Source organism: Clytia hemisphaerica, unplaced genomic scaffold (assembly GCF_902728285.1).
Source record: "Clytia hemisphaerica strain Z4C2 unplaced genomic scaffold, Clytia hemisphaerica genome assembly, whole genome shotgun sequence".
In the NCBI taxonomy this organism is placed as follows: Eukaryota; Metazoa; Cnidaria; class Hydrozoa; order Leptothecata; family Clytiidae; genus Clytia; species Clytia hemisphaerica.
The window spans coordinates 1,496,184-1,518,139 of NW_027103721.1; the positions used below are offsets into that span (position 1 = coordinate 1,496,184).

At 35.3% G+C, this 21,956-nt stretch overlaps 1 protein-coding gene across 1 annotated transcript; it reads right to left on the minus strand.

Annotated features, from left to right (window-relative positions):
- Positions 1-163: 163 nt before the first annotated feature.
- LOC136804361 (programmed cell death protein 5-like) lies at positions 164-10,710 on the minus strand. Its single transcript, XM_067061074.1, has 7 exons — positions 10,598-10,710; positions 10,315-10,370; positions 9,571-9,632; positions 8,586-8,677; positions 7,642-7,713; positions 4,915-4,982; positions 164-776 (listed from the first exon to the last, which is right to left on the minus strand). Exons 1-6 carry the CDS (start codon positions 10,658-10,660, stop codon positions 4,935-4,937), a joined length of 393 nt encoding a protein of 130 aa, XP_066917175.1. The 5' UTR covers positions 10,661-10,710; the 3' UTR covers positions 164-776; positions 4,915-4,934.
- Positions 10,711-21,956: the final 11,246 nt, after the last annotated feature.

The following is a 21,956-nucleotide window of genomic DNA, read 5'->3' on the forward strand; positions in this document are numbered from 1 at the left end:
AACAGTTAAGCTAGACCAAAGGATAGCGTTCGACCTTTGTTTTTCAGCTTCACTCGCTCTGATACACGCTTAGAGAGATTCTAGCCAAAAATTTTATTCAAAGATAAAATACTCAAAGAAGAGTAAATACCTATAAAAATAAAACTTATGATTTCGCTTGCCATTATATAAAATCATTGAATAATTTTTTTTTACATATTCATGTTTTATTTACAAACAAAGCCTTTGTCGTTGCTTAGTTGTGAGAGAAATTAGGTAAATATTTCAATAAAATACTCAAAAAATAATACATTTTGCAATAAAAGAATCTAGATAGAGTAGAAATACCAGACAGTACACGTTTTTTTTTATTAGAACCTAGTTTATAAGAACATATAGGCTGAAATTCGTCGAAAAATTAAGAACATCTTAAGAACATGCCCAGCCTCAGTTTGGAAAAAAATGACAAGAAACTACAATTTTTTCCTCTTTTTAAGCAGTTTTAACCGAATTTAGGGGTGGATCTTCAAAGGTCGAGAGTCAAATATTGTCCAAATTTTGCCAAATTTAAGTGCTCTTTATTTTGTATCATATTGTCGATTTAGAGTAGTCTGAAAAAATAAGAACGCATTTAAGAACATTTTAGGCTGAAAATTGCTAAAAAAATAAGCACATCCAGGCTCAGCCAAATTTTAGGTGTTCTAATAAAGAAAAAAACGTGTAGAGTATCAAAGTTAACCTTTCCCCTTTCAATGCCCAGTCTAGAGCAGTGATGCATTCATAAACCAACAAGTATTCTAAATAAGAAAGTAAACGCTTTTTTATTAGAAAATACTAGCCGGTGCCCGGCGTCGCACGCCGGTTTAGCTGTTTGCTGAACGCATTTAAAGTCCTTTGGATGTTGGGAAGGTGGCTTAAACACGATGAAATCAAAATTAAAGAGAAAAATTCTCTTCAAAGTTTGACTCTACCCCTCCCGGGTGACGTATCTTTTAACCATATTTTGAAAAAGATTTTTGTGGCAAAAATGATCAGAAAGCAGAAAAAGGGCGTCATTCCCAAATTACACCATACCGGCGACCAGCGACGTCCGAGACGGCTCTGCAATTAGATTTATTGTTCTCGCTTCGCTCGCGTTACATTTGCCGTAGTTCTTGATGTTTAGGAAAACTTTGATGTCAAGATAAGCGGAGTAAAATAATAGACATCGTACGAGATCCGTCGAAAAAAGGCAGCCCGGAGGGGGGTACTTAGGCAAGAGAAGGGTATGGGTATGTGCCGGCCTTAAGGGTGCCTTTTTTGAAACATGGCAGTTTGAAAAATCGGAAAATCAAACTTCAGTCCCACTAAGAATCGGAAAAGTAGGAAAATTTCAACTTTTTTCCCCCAGAAAGATAGAAATTTGGTCAAATTAGTTCCACAATTTCCCTTGTTTCTTCTCCTCTTTATTCTACTAAGGGTCCGAGGTCCGAAAGTCAGCTCGAAACCATAGTCCCCCTGGAAGGCAGCTAGGACACGCAGTTAAAAAACCGTGATAGCGCAATTTTATGTTGCTTTTTATAAAATAACTTCGTCATAACTTCGATAACTTTTCAAATTCAACAATGACTTAGATTTACAGCAAAATAATTATCGACATAGATGTTTAAAGGTCCCTTTTTACGAAGAAAGAACTCTAGTTTTTACCGCCTTTTGAATTTATTTTTAATGTTGCTGTTGTTCTAACAAACTTGTCTTGTGATTCTTATGTTTTATTTTATATTTGTTCTTTTCTTTAACAGATTATGTTTAAAAGATTTTTGTTTTGAAAAGAATTCGAATGTCTCAAATCAAATAAGGTCGTTAATTACATTCGAAAACATTAAACAAAAGAAAAGAGAGAAAAAAAAAGAAAAAGTCTAATCTATCAATCAAAACAAAGTCTTTATAAAAACGGCGCGAATCTGATTCAACACATTTGTGGAGCAAGAAGCAAAAGTCATCTTTTAAAAGAACAAAACGTTGCTTGCGAAAACGAAAGTGACACACAAAAAACAAACAAACCAACAAAAAACAAACTGACATACAGACTACGGCTATTAATATATAGATAAACTTTTCATACTTGAGATGTTTCTTAGTCTAGTCTAGCTTTGAATATCAAAATAATCGTGCATTTGGTGAAAAAAGCATGAAATTAGGTACAGACATACCTAATGATATTCTGAATAAAACCATAGTCATTATAAAAACACTGGTCTGCAGGGCTTTTTTCTCTTTTAATTGTTAAAAGATGGAGCTTACGTACCAAAATCGATTTATTTTGAAACTCTTTGATCATGTGATTAGAAAATAGACCAATCCCAAGAGGAGATTTTGGTAACGTGATCAAAAAGTATGCAAATCGCAAGACTTGTTTTTTGTTTGTAACAAAAGAAAATTGAACAAATAGCTAAAACAATACATGCCAGACCGGGCTTTTTTATAATGACTTTGATAAAATATTGACAGGGACACGCACAAAAACCACCTGATTGCTAACGTCATCTTAATGGGATTTAAACCTTGTTTTTTTTCTGCTGTGTGTTCTAGTATTAGGACCAGATCACTCCTAATATTTCATGAACCAAGAACAAGTTGCCTTTTGGAAAGCTCTAAATCATTTTTAAAAACTAAAATACCTCAATAAACTATACTAAAACACCGTAGATATAGCCCGACAAAATGCATTTTGACCCCTTCTTTATTTTTTTCGGAAAGGGTTTGAACCTCGCATTGTTTTTTAAAGAAATAAACAAAGTTTCTTCAATGAGAGAAACCCGTTAACGAAAAATCCAGTTTTACAGTATAATAATCGACCTTTTCATAAATTACATCACGAGCAACGCTTACTTCGCTTTCAAAATATTGCTGAAACTTGTTTGAGCTTGAATAATCTGATAATTGTATGGACCTTCTAATTGCAAAACGGTTTTTAATGGACCACCTTTTTTCAATAAATTACTTTCATAAACAACTTTACATCTCCTAAAATAATTGGCTGCTAGCTGATTCGTTTCTCTCATACTATCTTTGATTTTGTAGATGACTTGGATCTAGACTAATGAAAGATCACAATATACAAGCTATAAGTAAGTCTGCAACCGGAGTCGGAGGCGACCCGAAGGCTTTAGCAACCGTAGTGCAGTGGTAGAGCATCCGGCTATGGTTCGCAAGGTTGGGGTTTCAACACCCAGCAGGGTCATAACAAAGATTCCCAAAACGGTACTTGATACCAGTCTGCTTGATGCTCGGCAATTAAAAGAAGGATCAAGGGTACGTGGAGCAATCCAGGGAGAAAAAGTGGCGAGGTCTACCCAACCTTTGGGTAGATAGCCTTCGGGTCGCCTCCGACTGCAGTCGAAGACTTACTTACCATACAAGCTATAATTTCTCTCGACTTTCTCGAACTGTAATCAAGTCAAAACCGAGTCAAGAGCAGGCCGCAATCCAAAAGAGAAATCATGTTAGACTAAGATTACTTTCAATTAGGAAATACCTACTAAAATATAATATTACACAAATGCCGTGGCTTATCGAAACCTCATTTACAATCAACCCGTGGGGTGTCTGTTACGAAATTCGTAGCATTTTGTCCATTCGACAGATCAACTCTAGGAAAACTTTTCTTTTGAAGCGTAGCCCTTTGTCAATTTAAACGAAGTTCACAGAGCGAAGAAATTCGAGATGAAGCTACAAAGAAGGATGGAGAAAACAAATTTCGCAACAGACACTAAATTCTCTGGCGATATTCTAATCAAAATTGCAATTTGCATTATTACAAAGTAAAAAAGTTTGCTATGAAGTCAAAAGATATCTCATCATATGATTTCCAGTAGCTTTCTCAGTTATCAATGTGTAAACTGAGACTTGTCCCAGAGTGCAGTGCAATTTATATCAGTTTTTTCAAGGTATTCCGTTGCTATGGATAATATTTCCTTAGAAAACGATGTAAACAGATTATCAAAAAATTTCATTTTTTCCAAAGGGGTCAAATTCTCTCGGAGGGAAACGGTTTAAAACTGGAAATATGTTGCTAATTTTAGACACTCCTCATTTTTCTCTACGGAGGAGATATTTTAACGGGACACTTATACCTTAATTGGATTATTCAACACTCCTCCTTGATGTTTATTTTGTTTGAGCTACCAAAGGCCAGGACAAACTTCCGATAGTTACCGGTAGGTTGCTAATGGAGATAGTTGCTATAGGTTATTGTTGCTAAGAAAACATTTTAATCATGTATAACCTAATTATTTTTTGCATCCTTTAATTTTGGTTTGTTTTGGTATTGAAATACCACCAACGAAGTGAAACGAATTTGAGGTTCTGTAACAACACGCTACTACAACCAAGGTATCATCATAGATTTTTAAGAGGCGTGCTTTGGCTGAAAAGTGTGGCGAGGTTAGGTACGAAATCCTACCTAGGTCACGTGACATTACAGTAGAATTTCAGCGCTTGACCAATAAGAAGCTTCGTGGGTTTTAGAAAACAATAACAGCAATATTTTTTGCGATATTAACTTATTTTGCTTGCAAGAGCTTAAAGCACGCCATCTAGCCCTTCAGGCTTTATAAATCTATGGGTATAATACTTCCAATGCTTGCTCGCCTTTACAAATACTGGACCAAAACTTTATCAGCCGATTTTTTTGGTTTTTTAGGATTAATCTTAGCAAACTAACTGACTAATGCAATAACTGAACAATTGAAGAAGCAGAACTACTAACAGATTTTCACCCAATTTTTATGGGATTTCTTAAAGAATGTGTCAAACGACAAAATTAGAAAAAATTATCAGATACATCTACAGTTGACGCTCTCTAAATCGATTTTCAAGGGGAATCGGATGTCGAATTAGAGAGCGTCAACTTGAGATCCACGGCGACAATTTATGCAATAATTAGTAACTTACTAAGAAATTTCTCATCTTCTTCAATCATCATCAGAATCTGAGTCCATTGCATATCTTCGCCTGGTGATCTGTAAAACAAAACGGGAAAATACTTGTAATATCATTTATTTGAAAATACCGTAAGATGAATATGAGAACCCGTTGTCAACTTAATACTAGCAAGTTTATGTATTTGCAATTTTGAGGAGGGCGGAGTGACTGACGATTTGGGGTGTCTTCGAATTTATACACTACGATAGTTGGTGGACATCACGCCTTACGACTCTTTGAGCTTCAAATTTTGATATCCCGCAGTTCTGACCCGCAAAATCGAGACGGTAAAAGTGCTTGTTTACCGTTGTTCTCATGCAATCAGGATATAAATAAATCAGAAGCTAACCGTCTCCGTAGAAATAGCTCATTATAAGTAGTTCAGAATCACTTTACAAACACTGAAAAAATGAGATATCCTTTGAGACCTAGGACAACAATAATTTTAATTTTTAGATCTACTTCATTTATGGGAGAAGGTTGTATTTCGGTCAAGGTAAACTCAAAACAGCAAAAATATTATAATAGCAAACAAAAGGTTTATTCAAACATTCCAACAAGCAACTAACAACGACCAGTGGAAAAGTAGAGTCAATTATTGGATCCATCATATACCACAGTCCTTGAGTAAGGTACATAGCATATTCAAATAATCTATTGGCTTTTATAGGTCAAAAAGTCTCGAAACAAAATTGTACAATAAATTAAAGCGACCTCATTAAGACCGATCGCCAATTAAACTATTGGCGCCAAATCTATCAAGTCCAAAGTCGGCTAGCAGGTTGTAATTCGGCCAACAACAATGTAATAACAAGAGATCTAATTATTCCACGGTACAGTTCAATATCTAATTGAATGAACACGACTTTATCAGATTTGCTTGCGAGAGATGCAAGGGTCATTATTTACACAATTTCATTAAAACCGAAATCAATCTTTTAAAAAACCCCAAATTGCATATTATATTATGGTTAAAAAGAAAACGTCTGGCTCAACGTATTATGTGTACAATATCTCTGACCGACTTATGATCCAAGTCTCATTGACTTGTCAATATATGACTTCGCCCCACTCATTAATAATATCAGAATTTGAACCTAGAGAAAAAGCTTATTGACAGCGGATTAAATCGCAAAAAATTGCTAGGATTGATTTAAGGTTGGGTGACCTGGGTCATTGACATCTATTACAGAAAGATTCATCAAGAAATTGTTGGTAATTGTATTGGGGTGGAGTTTGATCACCGTTAAACAATTTTTTCATACAAAAACCTTTATAGGCTGACGTCACCTTCAAGTTGATCCAAATTGTTGGGTGAATTTGCGTTAGGTAAAAAATATTAGATACTTTCATGACTTTTATAACTGAAACTTTTCGGACCGATTCATTTGACATTCGTCAGATTTCGTCCAATTATAAATAAGAATAAACTTAGGGTGTTGAATTCATATTCGCCGACGGATAATTTCTTCCTCGAATATATTTCGTTTTATGTTTATTTGCTTCCTAGAGGTGTATCTTGAGGAGTATGCCCACATTTAAGCTATGGCTACTAAAGTCCCTCCTAGAGATTACTCTTTATGTAACAAAAACCATCACGTTTTGTTTTTCCAATTTTTTTCCCACTCGAGATGGAATCAGAATTTAATTTAAGGGTGTAGCAAAAACATGCCTGACCTAGGAACTGTATGCAGATTTGCTAAGAAACCACATTTTTGCTACGATATACACGTTTTTGTTTAATAAGAACAAACTATATAAGAACAGAAGGCTTCGATGAACAAGTTCAGAACATTTTAAGGCTCAACAGACTCTAAAAACATCAATTTCTTAAGAAAATGGACAAAAATGATCAAAAATTTTTGAAAATAAGAACATTTTTAGAACATTTTCAGAATTCAAACTAAAAAAGTTGAGAACACTCATAAAATTTCAGAATGATGTCCTTATAAAAGGAAAACGTTTAATGCAAACTGCCGTTGATAAGGTTTGAGATTGGAATCTTGTCCATGGACATAATTGTTAGATAATTGGCCCCATCAAACCCTGGAATGCCATTACAATGAATTATGATCTACAAAATTCTTTCGATTTACAAAAATAAGCTTTGATAAGCATACATGAAAAGCTTTTTCATCAAATGCCTGATAACTAGAAACTTCTTAATTGCAGTGGAATAAGATTACCGAGACTAGTACAGGTCATTCAACCCTATAAAGTTTTCAAACCAATGAATTTTTCTGAAGGGGGAGAGATATACAATAGTGCATGAAGCAGTTTGATTCAGCCCTCTTAAGATGACCCCTCTTGTTGACAGCTTGAGACCCGGTCATCCTGTCACCCGTAACAGTCCCACCGATTGTTCCTGAAAACCTAAGCAGCTTTTAGAGTAAGTTAGTTTTTACAACAACTTACATATATAGCTCATATAAGTCGAGCGTAAACACCAGGGACGATATTTTATGTGAAAAGCTCATTAGTAAAAAACTTCAAGACAGTCTTTCGATTATTTTCACAAGGTCCACGGCCAGCCGACTCGGCTATCTGCGATCTCAACGGAACATTGGAAGGAGCGGGGACTCGAACCACGAACCTCTACTTTGAGACGCTGACGCCTTTGACCACTCGGCCATCACTCCCAAAAGTTAAAATGGAAAATATAAACGATACGGAAACGTTAGATAATAATCAACATACGGTCACTTTGTTCTTATTTGCCATCTGCTGGTTGACTTTCTCTAACACTCCGACTAAACCTTCTTCTGTCATCTGTCAACAAAAACAAAAGGATATAAGTTATAATACCTTTAGGGAACTAATTTTGGCGAGAAACAAAAATGCTGAATATTTCTAATTTTGACGAACAGCAGAGTAAATTGGTTCCCGTTTGCCCGAAATAAATTTGTTGACAAAAGTCCTCACTTATTTTAAAAAATTATATCTTTTTGGTGAGAAATTATTTTGGCAAGGCAGCAATTTTCTTCAATCTTAAGCGAATATTGTCAAGAATCCCTCCACACTTTGTTATTAGACAACTAGAGTAGTTAAACTGAATTGGATAATGTAATTTTGACCCATAAATAAGTTAAACAAGTTTTTGAGGATATTATACATTTGCCGACCTCGAGGTAGGTGCGGTAGAAGCTGGAATGTTGTGGCCTTAGCATGAAGGGAGACAACTTCAATCAACTACAATCATGGGCAAATTATTTGAGACAAAGGGGATTTCCAATTATTTTAAAACGCGTTAAAATACGGTTGGAAAATAGTTTTAACTCTGGAAGTACTAAAATCGCAATTCTCGCCCGAACTTTAAATTCTGAAGAACGTGAAAATACACTAAAATATCAATATATTTCGACCATGATTGTAGCTATGGTACGCGAGATCGAAAGTCCTATCCCTGACCGGGTCATAAAAAAGACTCATGCTTAGAACGAAAAGTGGTACATGATGCTTCCCTCCTTGATGCTCAGTAATTAAAAGGGACGGATCGAGGGTAAGTGGAGTAATCCAGGGAGAAAGAGGCGCCTTTCCCTATCTTTGGATGGACAACTATTGAAAGAAGAGCCTTTGGTATGTTGTGATGTTGTGATTGAAAATGTTTGCAACGAAAAAATGGGAATTATAATGAGCAATACCTTTCCACCAAGCTGGCCGCTTCTGGCCATTTGTATCAGCATATTTTCGATCATTGCTGCTTTCTCTGGCTTCACCAAGGCAATACTGTTCACTGAAAACAATATAGAAAATTTTGGCTTTGAGGACATTATACTACTTGAGGTTGATGAAATTATCGAGTCAAAACCAAACGCTGTTCCCTGATTGAATGGATAACTCAATTGTTAGAGAGTAGTGCACTATCGATATACTCCTTCTAAAGCTAAGTATTGGGAAGAGACTGACAGCGACAAAGTGCCGTAACGGAAAGATAAAAAGCACTTTCTAAAGAAAGTACGTGAAAGTACGTGAAAGGTCGTGATGGTTCACTCTAGTCCTCAGTTTAGTGGTTCAGTACTAAACTAAGGTCGTTTCACTATTTCCGTATTGAAAATTCTCTTTAAAAGAGGGTAGAGGACGATTTTAATCAGAGCCACTGACTTTTTTAAGCCCGAGACCAAGCTATTTTTGGCAATTTTGATCAAATTTCCTTTAAAGTGGCACCTGCAAAGATGTAATTGCAATGTTAAAACATTCACCATAACACCTATCAAGGTTTATGTCCCCCTAAGAATTTTGTTCCTTTAATTTAAATTTCTATTTGATTCCCCCTGAAATCTAGGTACCCACTTCAAATCTAAGATTGATGATAGTTGCTCCCCACCTAGATCTGCTAGAAACACCCAGGCTTTACCTGCACTGATTTTTGTTTGGAACAAATGATTAGTCGTGTATCTAAGTTTTGTCCAGTTCTCTCCCTTAGAAGTAAAAAGTCTGAGGATTTTACACTAGGGGGGCATTAATTCTTTATATCCAGGAAGGTATAATATAAAAAACGAAAAACAGACTCCCAGCAACTTGCTTGAACGAACATTTTAATACCTGGAACAAAAAACGGAAATTTTTACAGAGCTTTAAATCTCTTATGGTTCTTTTATGACAGAAGAAAACAACAAAGTTACTTACATCTGGCCCTTGCGCCTTGGTCAAGGATTTGTGCCAACATACTGTTTTTCATCTCCTTCTCTCTATAGAAAAATAGAAATTATTGGTTTTGAATTTGAAAGGTTTGATAGAATAGTATTCTGTTTAAATTGTAGGTTGAAAAAATAACATCTCTTTTTGATCTAATTGTGGTAAAATGATGGACAGTTTGCACAAAAAGAAATATACAACAGAATAGTTGTATTCAATTTTATCATCCATTTTTAGGCATAACAAAAATTTATTAACTGTTAGCCATTACAGTAGTGCCAACTTTGGCAAAAATATCCCTCGCATCTTTATGGCAATGACCAAACAACCAGAATACAGGGTTTTCAATAGAATATTACATACTCAATATCCTAAAACTACCCAATCTAAGTATCCAAAGTATCTGGCTCTAACCTAGATATCTTCACACCCCTACTCATAAAATTTTTAAGTGACGCAATTATGAATCTTTTGTTGAAACAATCTTTGTCTTCTCATCTGAGAAACATCAGTTGTCTTTTGATATGATCTAGAAAATTTCCTAAAGTCCATTACGCCTAAAAAACTGTTTCCTCTAGATTTCTAAACCAATCAAAATTGTGCGAGGGGCTATTTGTATCAAACCCCTTGGATAACCCATAACCATCATAAAAATAAAAAATTGTTGTATTCAGCAAATATTTGATTATTTTGTATATGTGAAAAGGGATATAATTATAAAATACTGATAATTACCTTTGCATTGCTTCTTGCTGTTTCTTCATTTGATCTGCTCCTCCAACTCCACCAGACTATCAAAAACAAATCATGAGTTTTGATTTAAATGATGTAGAGCATTGAACCCTAGAAATAATCATCCCTAACCATTGTGTGAACCCTTTCTTTAATGTTCTAGAGGGGATTCAAAGATGGACGACATCATACCAAAAAAGTACACAGTGATTTAAAGAATTAAAATCCAAATGGGCCAAAATTTTAAGCTTTAGAAAGGGGAGAAAGAGGGAAGAAAAAAAATTACCTGGGCTTGCATTTCAGCCATTCTTCTGGCCCTGATAGCTGCTAATTCAGGATCTTCAGCCATGTTTTTTTTTTTCAATTATAACTTTAAATAATACTATTAATTGGTTTAAGTCTAGAAAATAAAGAGATTAAAGTGCAGATTTATATATCAATATTTTTACTAGTTTTCGTCTGTTTGAGTTCATTTGAATAGTTTTTTAGTCTCATGAAACATTCGGCAACACCACAGTATCGAAAGTGAAAGATTCAATAGATTCCAAGGTCAACATTTATGACCAGTGAGCTGCACCAGTGCCTGTTATCTTTATTTTTCCTTAATGAATTTGATTTGTTTTACACCCTAAAATCTATTAAATATTAGCTCAATCACCCTATTTTTCACAATATGGCGAAATGAGAGAGAAGTTTAGGAATACATTAGGATGACAGCCATACTCACTTTGCCATGTTATGTTCAGGTTTTTTACCTTTAGCCCCCTTCTTAAATTGTCAAGAGTGGTAACCAAAAGTCTACCTTAATTCTATCTTTTGCTTAGCTTCCAATATTTAATTCCGCTTAGCATTGTTTTACGCAAGAATTCAATTTCAAAATATAACAGATATAATCTCAAGCCTTTCCTGTAGGTTTGCAATAAAAAGTAACATTTTGCCGCAGATTGAACCTCAAGCAGAGAAACCCCTTCCCCCCTTAACATCAATTGGATGTTCATTGTGAGTATGAGCGCAAATTTAATCCCTCCATTTCTAGTGATTCTAGGGTACCAACAATGAAGTTTTCTTTGGCTTGTGCCCACTACTTGCCCCCAGCACTTGCCCCACACCATTTTTGCCCTGGACCCATTGGGGGCTGACAAGTTTTTTTTTAAGAAACACACTTTTAAGAAACATGAGGCTCAGAATGCCTAAAAACTAAGAAACATCTAAGAAACATGCTGAGGCTGAGAATGAGAAAATTACATTTTTTAATTCGTTTTTTAAGAATCTAACATAACAGTTAGCAGCACTTGAGAAAGTCAGAAAATCAATATAGAAGATAGGAAAGTACTGTAGATTAGTCTATTAGACTATTATTATTATTAGAGTATTATCGATATGCTTCTTTTAAGCTTGACAAAGTTTAGAAACATGTAAGAAACATTTAAGGCTCAAAAGGCCGATTTCTTAAGAAACATTGAGGCTGCTTGGTAAAACTAGTTTCTTAAAAAAAAAAAAGCGTGTACAGAACCTCAACGACATGACATTGAGCTTTCTACTCAAGGTCAAAATTTTGGCATCCACTGAATAAAATAAAATCAGTGGCAATAAATCTTCAAAAGGAAAACTACTTGGAGCAGTGTTGCTATTATTTGAAAATTCAGGGGGGGGGGTACAGCCGCAGGGTACTAACCCATAGCCGGGTGGTGGTATCTAATTTGGAAATTCAAAAAAGTTAGTACCCGGTACTAATTTTGGGGTGGGGGTGGGTATATCTCCAATTTTAAGTTAGTACCCGGTACCAATTTTAGGGTGGGGTGGGTATCATTTCAATTTTTCTTCAAGTACTCAGGCCCTGAATATGGTACATTTGTTTAATTTTTTGTCTTCAACTTTCAGGATTTTGATGAGAAAAGATTTCCTTGTTATGGCTTACAGTATCTGACCAACGGATTAGAATAGGTGGATTAAGAACTCATAGAAAACACTCCTCGTTAGGTTATCAAACTTTTTTACGAGTTTGCTAGCAATTAAAACTTGATAAGTTGTAAAAAAGTTGTAAAAAATCATTACTTTCAACATTTTCATTGGTCATTACGTATCACGTGGTACATTTTAAATAAGAAAATGCACTTTTTTAGCCCTTTATCCAATGCAGAAATTAGCCAAATAATTTGAAATTTATTTTCCTAATTCTAAATACAGTTTTCTTTCACCAGTATGCAACCCATTCGTGACCCATCGATAGTTTCTTAGTTATAGACCATACGTTAATTTTCACTTATCTGAAGATTGCCATTGACAAAGTTAAAAATTTACATTAAAACTGGTCTAGGTTTGTTGATGCTTCAAACTCGTGCAGGATTAAAATATTCCCAAAATCATCAAAATTGATCGAATCAAGGACAAATTCGTTTTCGAAATTATAAATGGAAAATTGTTCTTATAAAAACAATGAAAAAACTAACGGGAGTCGGCAGATCTTTACAGATTTTTCTTGAACAATGAAGACCATGGATCTCTCTGGGAGCAACGAAGAATTAATCCACTATTCTAATCCGTGATCTACAGTAGTGAAAAGTTCCCTTCCAAGTTTTGGTTACTTCCCTGCTTATCAAGTTGTAGGGAAGTTTGGGAGGTGTTAGTTTCACTAGTTTTCAGAAAAGAACTGTTATGTTCTATCAATAAAGAATTATTTTATTCAAATTAGGGTACTTTCCCTACTTTCTAAGAGGAGAATTTATGACCCTAAGTTATAAATATAAATAGCTAATGTAAGAAAGCTATGTTCAAAATCAGTATTGTTTTAATTAGTGAGAAGCTATTTCGTCTTATATCTCAAGTTAGAACGAGGTATATGTTTGTCATTGCTTCTGGAAAAGAATTACAAGCTGTTTGCATCCAAAGTGATACATCTGTTTTTAACAATAACTTTCTTATCCAAACTTATGATTCTTACAGCTTATTTCTTGTTAGCTGTTTATGACAATTAAGACGGAGGCAGGTCAACTAAGCAAAGCCAACCAGAGCCAACAATGCAACTTTTTTCTATTTCAACTTCTCTCATAAGATTGACACAGTTTTGAATAATTTGAATAAATTACCAATCTATTGAAGAAAAAAATAAGGAAATCCATCCAATCCAAGCTTTCATACTATTCTTCAATTTTTATCAAGTTGATTTTTACTTCTTCTGATAGATATATACTTTTATTGCCGTTATTACAGCTATATAATATTTTTCTTTTGCCAAGGAATTTCCTTGTTTTACCTTTGTAATTATAGTGAGGTCTGGTAGCACATAAAAACGTAAGAATACTTCAGATGGTGATTAAAGCATGAAATTTGGCACAGATGATCCTTAGAGGGTCTAAAACTTAATTTTAAACAGTAACACCAAATTTTGCCACCTGGCCACCTGCCAGATGACGTCATCAGGTGGCTGGGCAAAAATTTATTTTTTTGAAAATATTCAAAATCTGATGGTTCCAGCGGAAAGAGCATGAAATGCTGATAAAAATTGAGTAATAAAACATGCCTTGAAAATCTTCCTATCAAAAGTTATGGAGGTTGAAAGTTTTTTGATGACGTCATCATAAGCCTTTCCAGGCAAAACTTAAAAAGCTCGTAATTTTGGTACAAATTGACCAAATTTCATGTTTTATACATGAATTCATATCTAAATTCATTGCTTTTTCCGATTCCGATGTTCAAATTGAATTAAAAGCTTTAAATCCTACAGGATACTAAAACTTAGATTTTGAGCTTTACAAGGCAAATCAACGCAGCGTTCTCCCTTCAGGAGCACAGTGTACAACCAACTAACTTTTTTGGATGTTTTAAGCCTTCCTATGTTGTTTAGACCCAAGCATCAGATGGAACTTCAAATTTTGACATGGATTCATGTTTAAAACACTAAATTTGGTCAACTAGTTCCGTTATTACGGGATTTTAGGTTTTGCCTGGAAAGGCTTATGATGACGTCATCACAAAACTTTAAACCTTCATAACTTTTGATAGGAAGATTTTGAAGGCATGTTTTATACCTCGATTTTCATCAGCATTTCATGTTCTTTCCGCTGATACCATCAGATTTTAAATATTTTCAAAAAAATAAATTTTTGCTAAGCCACCTGATGACGTCATCTGGCAGGTGGCCAGGTGGCAAAATTTGGTGTTACTGTTTAAAATTAAGTTTTAGACCTTCTAAGGATCATCTGTGCCAAATTTCATGCTTTAATCACCATCTGAAGTATTTTTGTGCTAACAGACCTCACTATTAAAAGTTGTGTTTGATCATGGTTTGATTTAAAGAACTTTTAAGAGGATCTGAGTTAAAAACATGGTATATACAAGTCATAATAACAACAAAGAGCTGCTTTTGCTGGCTTTTGAAAGATTGGGACCATGCTTGGCAAGTTTTAAGGGTGGTGTCTCCTATTTTCCTTGGTAATTTTAAAGCCCGTACCCGGTACTAAAAAAGGGGTGGGGGTCCCTTTTTCCTTAAAAAAAAGTAAGTACCCGGTACTAAAAAAGGGGTGGGGGTCCCTTTTTCCTTAAGAAAAAGTAAGTACCCGGTACTAAAAAGGGGGTGGTGGTACCTAAGACAATTTTTCTTAAAAATCAGGTTAGTACCCTATGGGTTAGTACCCTGCGGCTGTACCCCCCCCTGGAAAATTGGCCCCACTTTGATCACTGACCTTTAGAAACCCTAGAATCAGCTATATCCGCCATCCTTGGTCAGAAAGTTGTTTAAAAAATTGGCACTGGCAGGTACTAACAAAGATTGTAGTGCCAAAACATTGCCTACAGGGTTAAATCACAAGTACTCAAGGAAAACTATAGATCTAGTGCTCTCGATGCATTCACACTGCTATGAGTAGAGCTACAATTAGGGTACCACTTTCTCTGATCAAAACTCTGATCAAAGATTTTGGTTGGTTGGGATCCAGATATTCCTTTTGGATACAAAGCTCAAGCTTTTGACACTGCTCCATGCATCAAAAATAAGAAATTTGAAAGAAAGCAGACTGAGGGATTCAGTAGGTAGCCTTGTTGTCTTTATGCAGGATCGTTCATGAATCAATTTAGAAATTTAGCAGTGCATTCTTTTGCTTTTTGCTCAAGACAAGATCCATTAAGGTACATAACTAAAAAAAAACATAAAGCACTTCTGCAACACTAAGGCAAACCTGAAAATATTTTCGTTTCCAGTGAAAATTTCTTTGGTCGTCAGCCAGGCACAAAGTTTTTTTTCGTACATCATTGTTCGTTAGTTGTTATGATTTTTTTTGTATATACATGTTTACATTTTTAGTTTATGTTATTGAAAAAATAACTTTTGTGATTGAGTTTTCATTACAAAATTTACATTTCTATTAAGCGGTGTCAAATTACTGCAGTTTTGGATTGGGCTATTCTATGTTTAATCCATATAAAGAAATATTGACAAAATTTTCCAGAGGGTCTTAAGCCCACCCAGATTGGGCCATTTCAGAAATTTTCTGTACACCCCCTGCAGATGAAACTGTTTTTTGTACATAATAAAGCCTTCATCAGAAATATCATTTGAAATTCAAAATAATGCTTGAGAATTATCTGGATTTTTTGAAAAGGTATTGGAAACGCCACCATTTTTTCTCATTTTTGATTTTTCAAAATCATTTTACCCTCAGAAATTCTGTGTCATCCTCCCCCATTCACGAACAAAATCTGGAATGCCCATTTTCGAAGATGTTTTAATTGTTTTTTTTTTTATTTTAAAAACTTCGAAGGGGGTTATTGAAATTTTCCAGGGAATCAGAGGAACTTTTCCATCGCAGTATGCTCGCTCTAAAAATTTGTAACCGTCAAACCTCAGTTAGGCAAAAATGACAAGTGAAATTTGGCACAGACAGCCTTGAGAATAAGGTGATGGCTTCTTCATAAAAGAGAAAGACACAAATATATTTTTCGGATCCAGCATGCGGGAATAGTGTCAGGACCTGCAGGCAACCTAGTAGGGTTGGACGTATGGGTGTGGTTTGGGTATAGTTGTTTATCAGATTGGCTAGAGCTCGAAACAGGCACTCTCTAGTTTGTTTTGTACAATATAAATAGCAGTCAGAAACATTCTTCTGGTATGAATCCGTGGCGCAGAGAGTATTGAGTTTCTGATCATTGGAACTTTGCATTTAGTGGGTTTGAATCACACCGGTGGTGATCTTTTGGAAAATCATTCAAACAGTTGAAAAACATAGAAAATAATAACCTCAGTAGTTAGGCAAAAATGACATATTGGGCTCCTGTTGAGGAGAGCTTTAATTTGAGTGTATATAATTGAAACCAACCATTAAGATAAAGTATATAGCGTCGCCATGTTACCGTCAATTGATCTAACTTGGGACTACTGACAAAACATGGGACAGTAATTGGGCCACCATTTCACCGAACCTCCAAAGTCATTTGATTTGAGTTAATGAACAGCGTATTAAAAAATACACGATTTCTCTTTTAGGCTTTTACAGTAAATCGAAATATGAAAAAAATCTGTAGTGGAACACACACGAATGTCTGATGATGCGGTTGGCGTCACTTGCGCAACAAGTTACACAATCGTTATTTGTTAATCCCATCAGGCTATAGATATTCTCCAATCGACATCCAGTCATTTTGAATGAAAACAAAAAAATTAAAAAGGGCGCGCTATCAGTGAAAGTTATCGTGGCATGTTATAACAGAAAGTATGATTGAGAAACTTGGTGGAGTTATCAAAGCAAATTTGTTGTCAAACAAGAGATTGATTAGGAAATATCCTATTTTTTGCTGACGTAATCAAAATTTCAAATCAAATGATTGACTTTAGTGAGATACATCTTTGGTGAAAGTTTGAAGACGATTGGATAAAAAACCCTTGAGAAATTCAATTCTTAGTTTTTATGACGTCATCGATTATGACGTCATAATCAGCTTTTGAGGTTTTTTGCGAAAAATCGGCGAAAAAACAATTAGGTTACACATCAGGTTAGCAACTATATCATAGTACCCTTCATGTTCAGTCGATTGTTTGGTCATTTTCTGTCTGAGTGCGATCTAATGCGATATTAGACCACAGTAAGTTGGTCTTGAGATGTTCGTATCTCTTGCAAAATGAAGATCTCAAGTTGGCAGGTCTGTAAATGATAAGATTTCAGCTCTCCCCATGTACATTAGGTCCCCCCCAAACATTTGAAACATCTTCAGCCCTCACCCTTTTTTGGCATTTTGGAGGGTGTCACCCCCCCCCAACTAGCCTAGGCCCTAGGGGGGGGGCTGACGCTTTATGTAGTCAGTCTTTCTAATTCAGATTTATTTGCATCGGAAAAAAATTCTGGGTTCTATAGTACAGTACTCTTAGGTTCCAAATAAACGGGGGGTTCGAATAAACGGGGGGGTTGGAAAATTTTCTAGATTTTAATAAACGGGGGGGACCTAATTGCCGGGGGGGTTGGAAATTGTACTTCTGAAACCCAAAGATAAGGTAAAAATAGACTAAAATCAGGCTATTTAGAGCAAAATAAGGGGCCTTCTCTTTGACAGCTGAAAATATTCTTAGAGATTAATAAACGGGGGGGTCCTAATAAGGTCCGGGGGGGTTGGAAAATTTTCGAAAAATTAACAAGCGGGGGGCCCGTTTATTTGGAACCTAAGAGTAGGTGTTTAAGATATAAACTGTAAATGTGTTATCCTTTTATGGGCAAAGATGTCAGAGATGTTTGAAAATAGTAAAATTGCATCGAGAAAAAGGTTTTTTGAATTTTAAAAGTGATTTTTTCAATTTTTCGTTGCTCAATAACATTAAAAGTTCTAAAATAATATGTTAAAAGATCCTGCATCGATGCCGAAAGACAGCCAGAAAGAGATAACAAAACCCCATTGTAAATTTGTTTACATATGACTCGATTTTGCTATCTGCATTTCTAACAAAAACCAGTTGAAAACAAAACTAATGAGGCACAGTAGCGAGGTTAAGCAAGAAGCTATCTATTACGTACGGAATCTATTACGTGAGTTTTTAGACTGGATCCGAGGCGTTTTAGCCTGATTCCTAAAGTTTCACGGCATAGAGAAAAAAAAGGTTAAGCAAAAATCGATCTATTACGTATGACGTAATGTTTATTTTTCCGTATCTCACTTTCGCCCCAAACTTCTAAAAATGTTCTTCTTCTTTTTTTCTTTTCCAGTTTTCTTGTTAGTGGCTTGGTCTTTAAAATCCCCTTACTTTCACTTTAATCTACTTAGTTTTTTCCCAAGACAAATGTTTTTCACAGAAATTAAATCTAGACAAGCATATAATCAGAGTATTCTATTACTTTTACTATTATTCAACATTTTAGTAAACAAAAAAATGTCTATGACTTATCATTTCAATAATATGATATCATGACTTAACATTGCAAAAAAATATATAATTTCATAACTTAATTACTAGTTTACATAGGTACCAATCAAAAATCACTGCTTTATTTATAAACAAAAAGATAATCTGTAAGAGCATAGTGTACAGCCATGTCATCCTTATTTAGCTGAATTTCTATGAATGCTTCACCATTACCAATAAAAACACTCTATAAAAAAGTGTGCAAACCCAGTCTTGTGTTTCATATCTGGCAGGTGTTACTTCTTCTGCTTCTTTGCATTCCAAGGTACTGATATCACCTTTTTAGGAAGGAAGATGTCTCTTAGAATCAAACCAAACTTTTTTGAATGTTATAATGTAGAAGAAGTTGAAGAATGACCAGTCAGTTAAGAAATTTTCAGCGAAGGATTGAGAACTCAAAGCAGTAGCAATTGTCCAGAGTAGAAGGTAGAGCTTTATACAACTTTGGGGAACAGTTTGAAGTCCAGCGGTTGTGTGTGACATCAAGTTTTTAGCAGGATGATTTGTACGTACAATATATAGCTGATGATGAAGAGCAGAAATTGGATCTTGTTGCTTGGTTGTAGCATTTGAAATTGGAAAAATAAATAAAGATTTCTTCTGTTATGCTTTGGCAGGTGGAGGGGTAAATTTCTTTGAGCTTGGCAGAGCAGTCTTTTTCTCGTGTTTGTAGCTTTGCTTTGACATATTATAACTTTGGCTTCTTCGCACTTGATGGTGGCACCACAGAAACACTGAAAAACATGAAAAAGAAATATGGTTACATGCTGTTCATTGTAATGGTTACTTTGGATGTATTTGGACTTTCAGAGCATATAAAAAGCAAGATAAAAAAGAGAAGAAAAAAAAAGAACCAAAAAGACACTTCTGTTTGTTTTGGTTTGATTAAAAAGTTAGCAAAGATTATTTTATTACACTTACTTCTTGACCTTCTTTTGTGCAATAAATCCTTTCACTTTGCTTGTATGAATCATATTTTCCACAGATGAGATTCAAAAAATTCTTTTGTTTTTAGTTTTCTCAGCTCAAACTTGTCAGAAATAAAAAAAAAATTACCAAAGTTTCTTTTCTGTTTACATTTTTTTCGGGTGATTCTTGATCCTAAACGATTCAGCCCAATATCCGTACAGCAAATTTCCCGTGTATCATGCTTATATCCTGATCGATATCTATTACGTGAGATTGAAGAATTTCGCGCAATAGATCCACTCCCCAAAATACGACGTACAGGTCAAATTTCACGGGACAGAGTTAGCCTTGAGATTTGGGCTCTAGCCCGCGAAAAACTCACGTAATAGATTCCGTACGTAATAGATAGCTTCTTGCTTAACCTCGCTAGTGGGCCTACTTATCGCGAGGGTGTCAAATACCATGTGTTCAATAATAAAATCAACTTTTATTTCCAAAAACGGCAATAATTGCCGAAACGGCAATTTTCATTTATTTACTTATTTATTTTTCTGCTGATTCAGCATTTCATTGTTGAAAAAATTGCCGTTTTCGGCAATAATTGCCGAAAAGAGCAATAATTGCCATTTTTATTTAAAACAGCCAACTTGCAGTTCCATCAATATGCCAAAAACATTTAGTTCAACCACCTTCACTTCAAGATAGGGCCGTTCGTAAAAAATTGTTTGGTTCCCGTCACCCAACTGACCGTGAGTTCTACTGAAAAATTAGAGTCTGAGGGTCGGAAACAATTTTTCCTGACAGCTGAAACTCCACCATCACCCTCCATGTTTTCTTCTTTGAGAGAAAGAGCAAACGCTAATCTGGCCAAAAAAACCATTTGAAACCTGTTAATTCCAGTTTTTCCCAATTTCCAAAAGATGTATTTTGTTGTTGAGAATCGATCCTGTGAAGATGAAAAAATTTCTGCTCTGCTTTTTTTTTGAACGCTGAAAAACCCAAATTTCGATCTTCCTTAAGGTAAAGAGGTTGCGAGATTTGGGTTAGCGAGGCAAAAATCGCTAAAAAACTGGTAAAATTGTAATCCTCAAAAAAAGAGGACCCTGCCGACTTAACGAACACCGGACACGCGAAAGTCCGGTGTAAAATGAGAATTTTTTTTACCACCGGACAATGTCTACACTGGACTTAAGGAAGTCGGATGTCCCGTGTCAGAGATAGGGTGCGCACTCGTCGGGATTTTTTGCGTGGAACAAGTCGAAAATCAAAATTAGAACATTCCATCCATCATAACTTATCCTTAACAACTCCAAACTTGTTCATTCTTTTTTTTTAAATACTCAGAATTTATCAGAGAAAACAAAGAAAAAAATTCCATCCCATTACCTACCTTCAATAAAAAGATATACCATTTATTAGACATCAAGGTGAAAAAATGGCGACTCGGAATTTGTGGCACGCCTGTCTACCTTGACCACCATTTTTCAAATGGCTATCACTATTGAGCTGGATTAGTTATAAACTCGCGGTTTTTTTTATAAAACGCGGGAAAGATAGTACTTTAGTTTGTGACGTGGTAGCCTTTTCGATAATCTACGGGCCGTCTTTAAATCGAGAAAAAGAAGAAATTTTGATATTTCAACACTTTCCTGAAATTTTTATCAGGACTACCATAATATCGTTGGAAAGCTAAGGGTTTCAGCTTTTCATTGGTAAAATTTGTTTTTAGCCATAATTTCCAGCTCATTAGCGATAGGCTAAAGTTTAACAGTCATCGGGCCGATTTTCAGACCGCGCCAGCAAAACTTCTCACGCCCGCCACACGGAAGACTAGATTTCATCCGCCATTTTTGGCACGATTTTGGTGTTCCGAAAATTATTTCTTGCTGGCGTGGTGTAAGGAGGTCATTCTTTGAAAAGGTGTTTTTTTGTGGTTTGAAAACCCCTCATTTTTCTCACAAAGGTAAGGACTTTCAAATAAAATTAGTTTGGTTTTCAAAATTTGAGGGGAAAATTTTGGCCTGCCCACCCTATCAGAGAAGGATATTTTTTCCCACCGGACAATCAAAACACTGGACATGACCAGTCCGGTGCGTCCAGTGTTTCTTAATTTTTTGTTTCATAAGCAGTTACATCAAAATGCCTCGGAAATGTCAATATGAAAATTGCGTAATCAGAGAACGTATGTCTCGCTCATTATAAAAAGGCCGAGACAAACTTTCAATAATTGGATTGTAACATCGAGTTAAGTCTCTTTTGTTAAGTCACCAGGGGGTAAATAAAACAGACCTTGATACATTTATCGTTCGTTTCAACTTGACCATTTGTTTAAAACTCAGCCTCCTAAATATTTGGG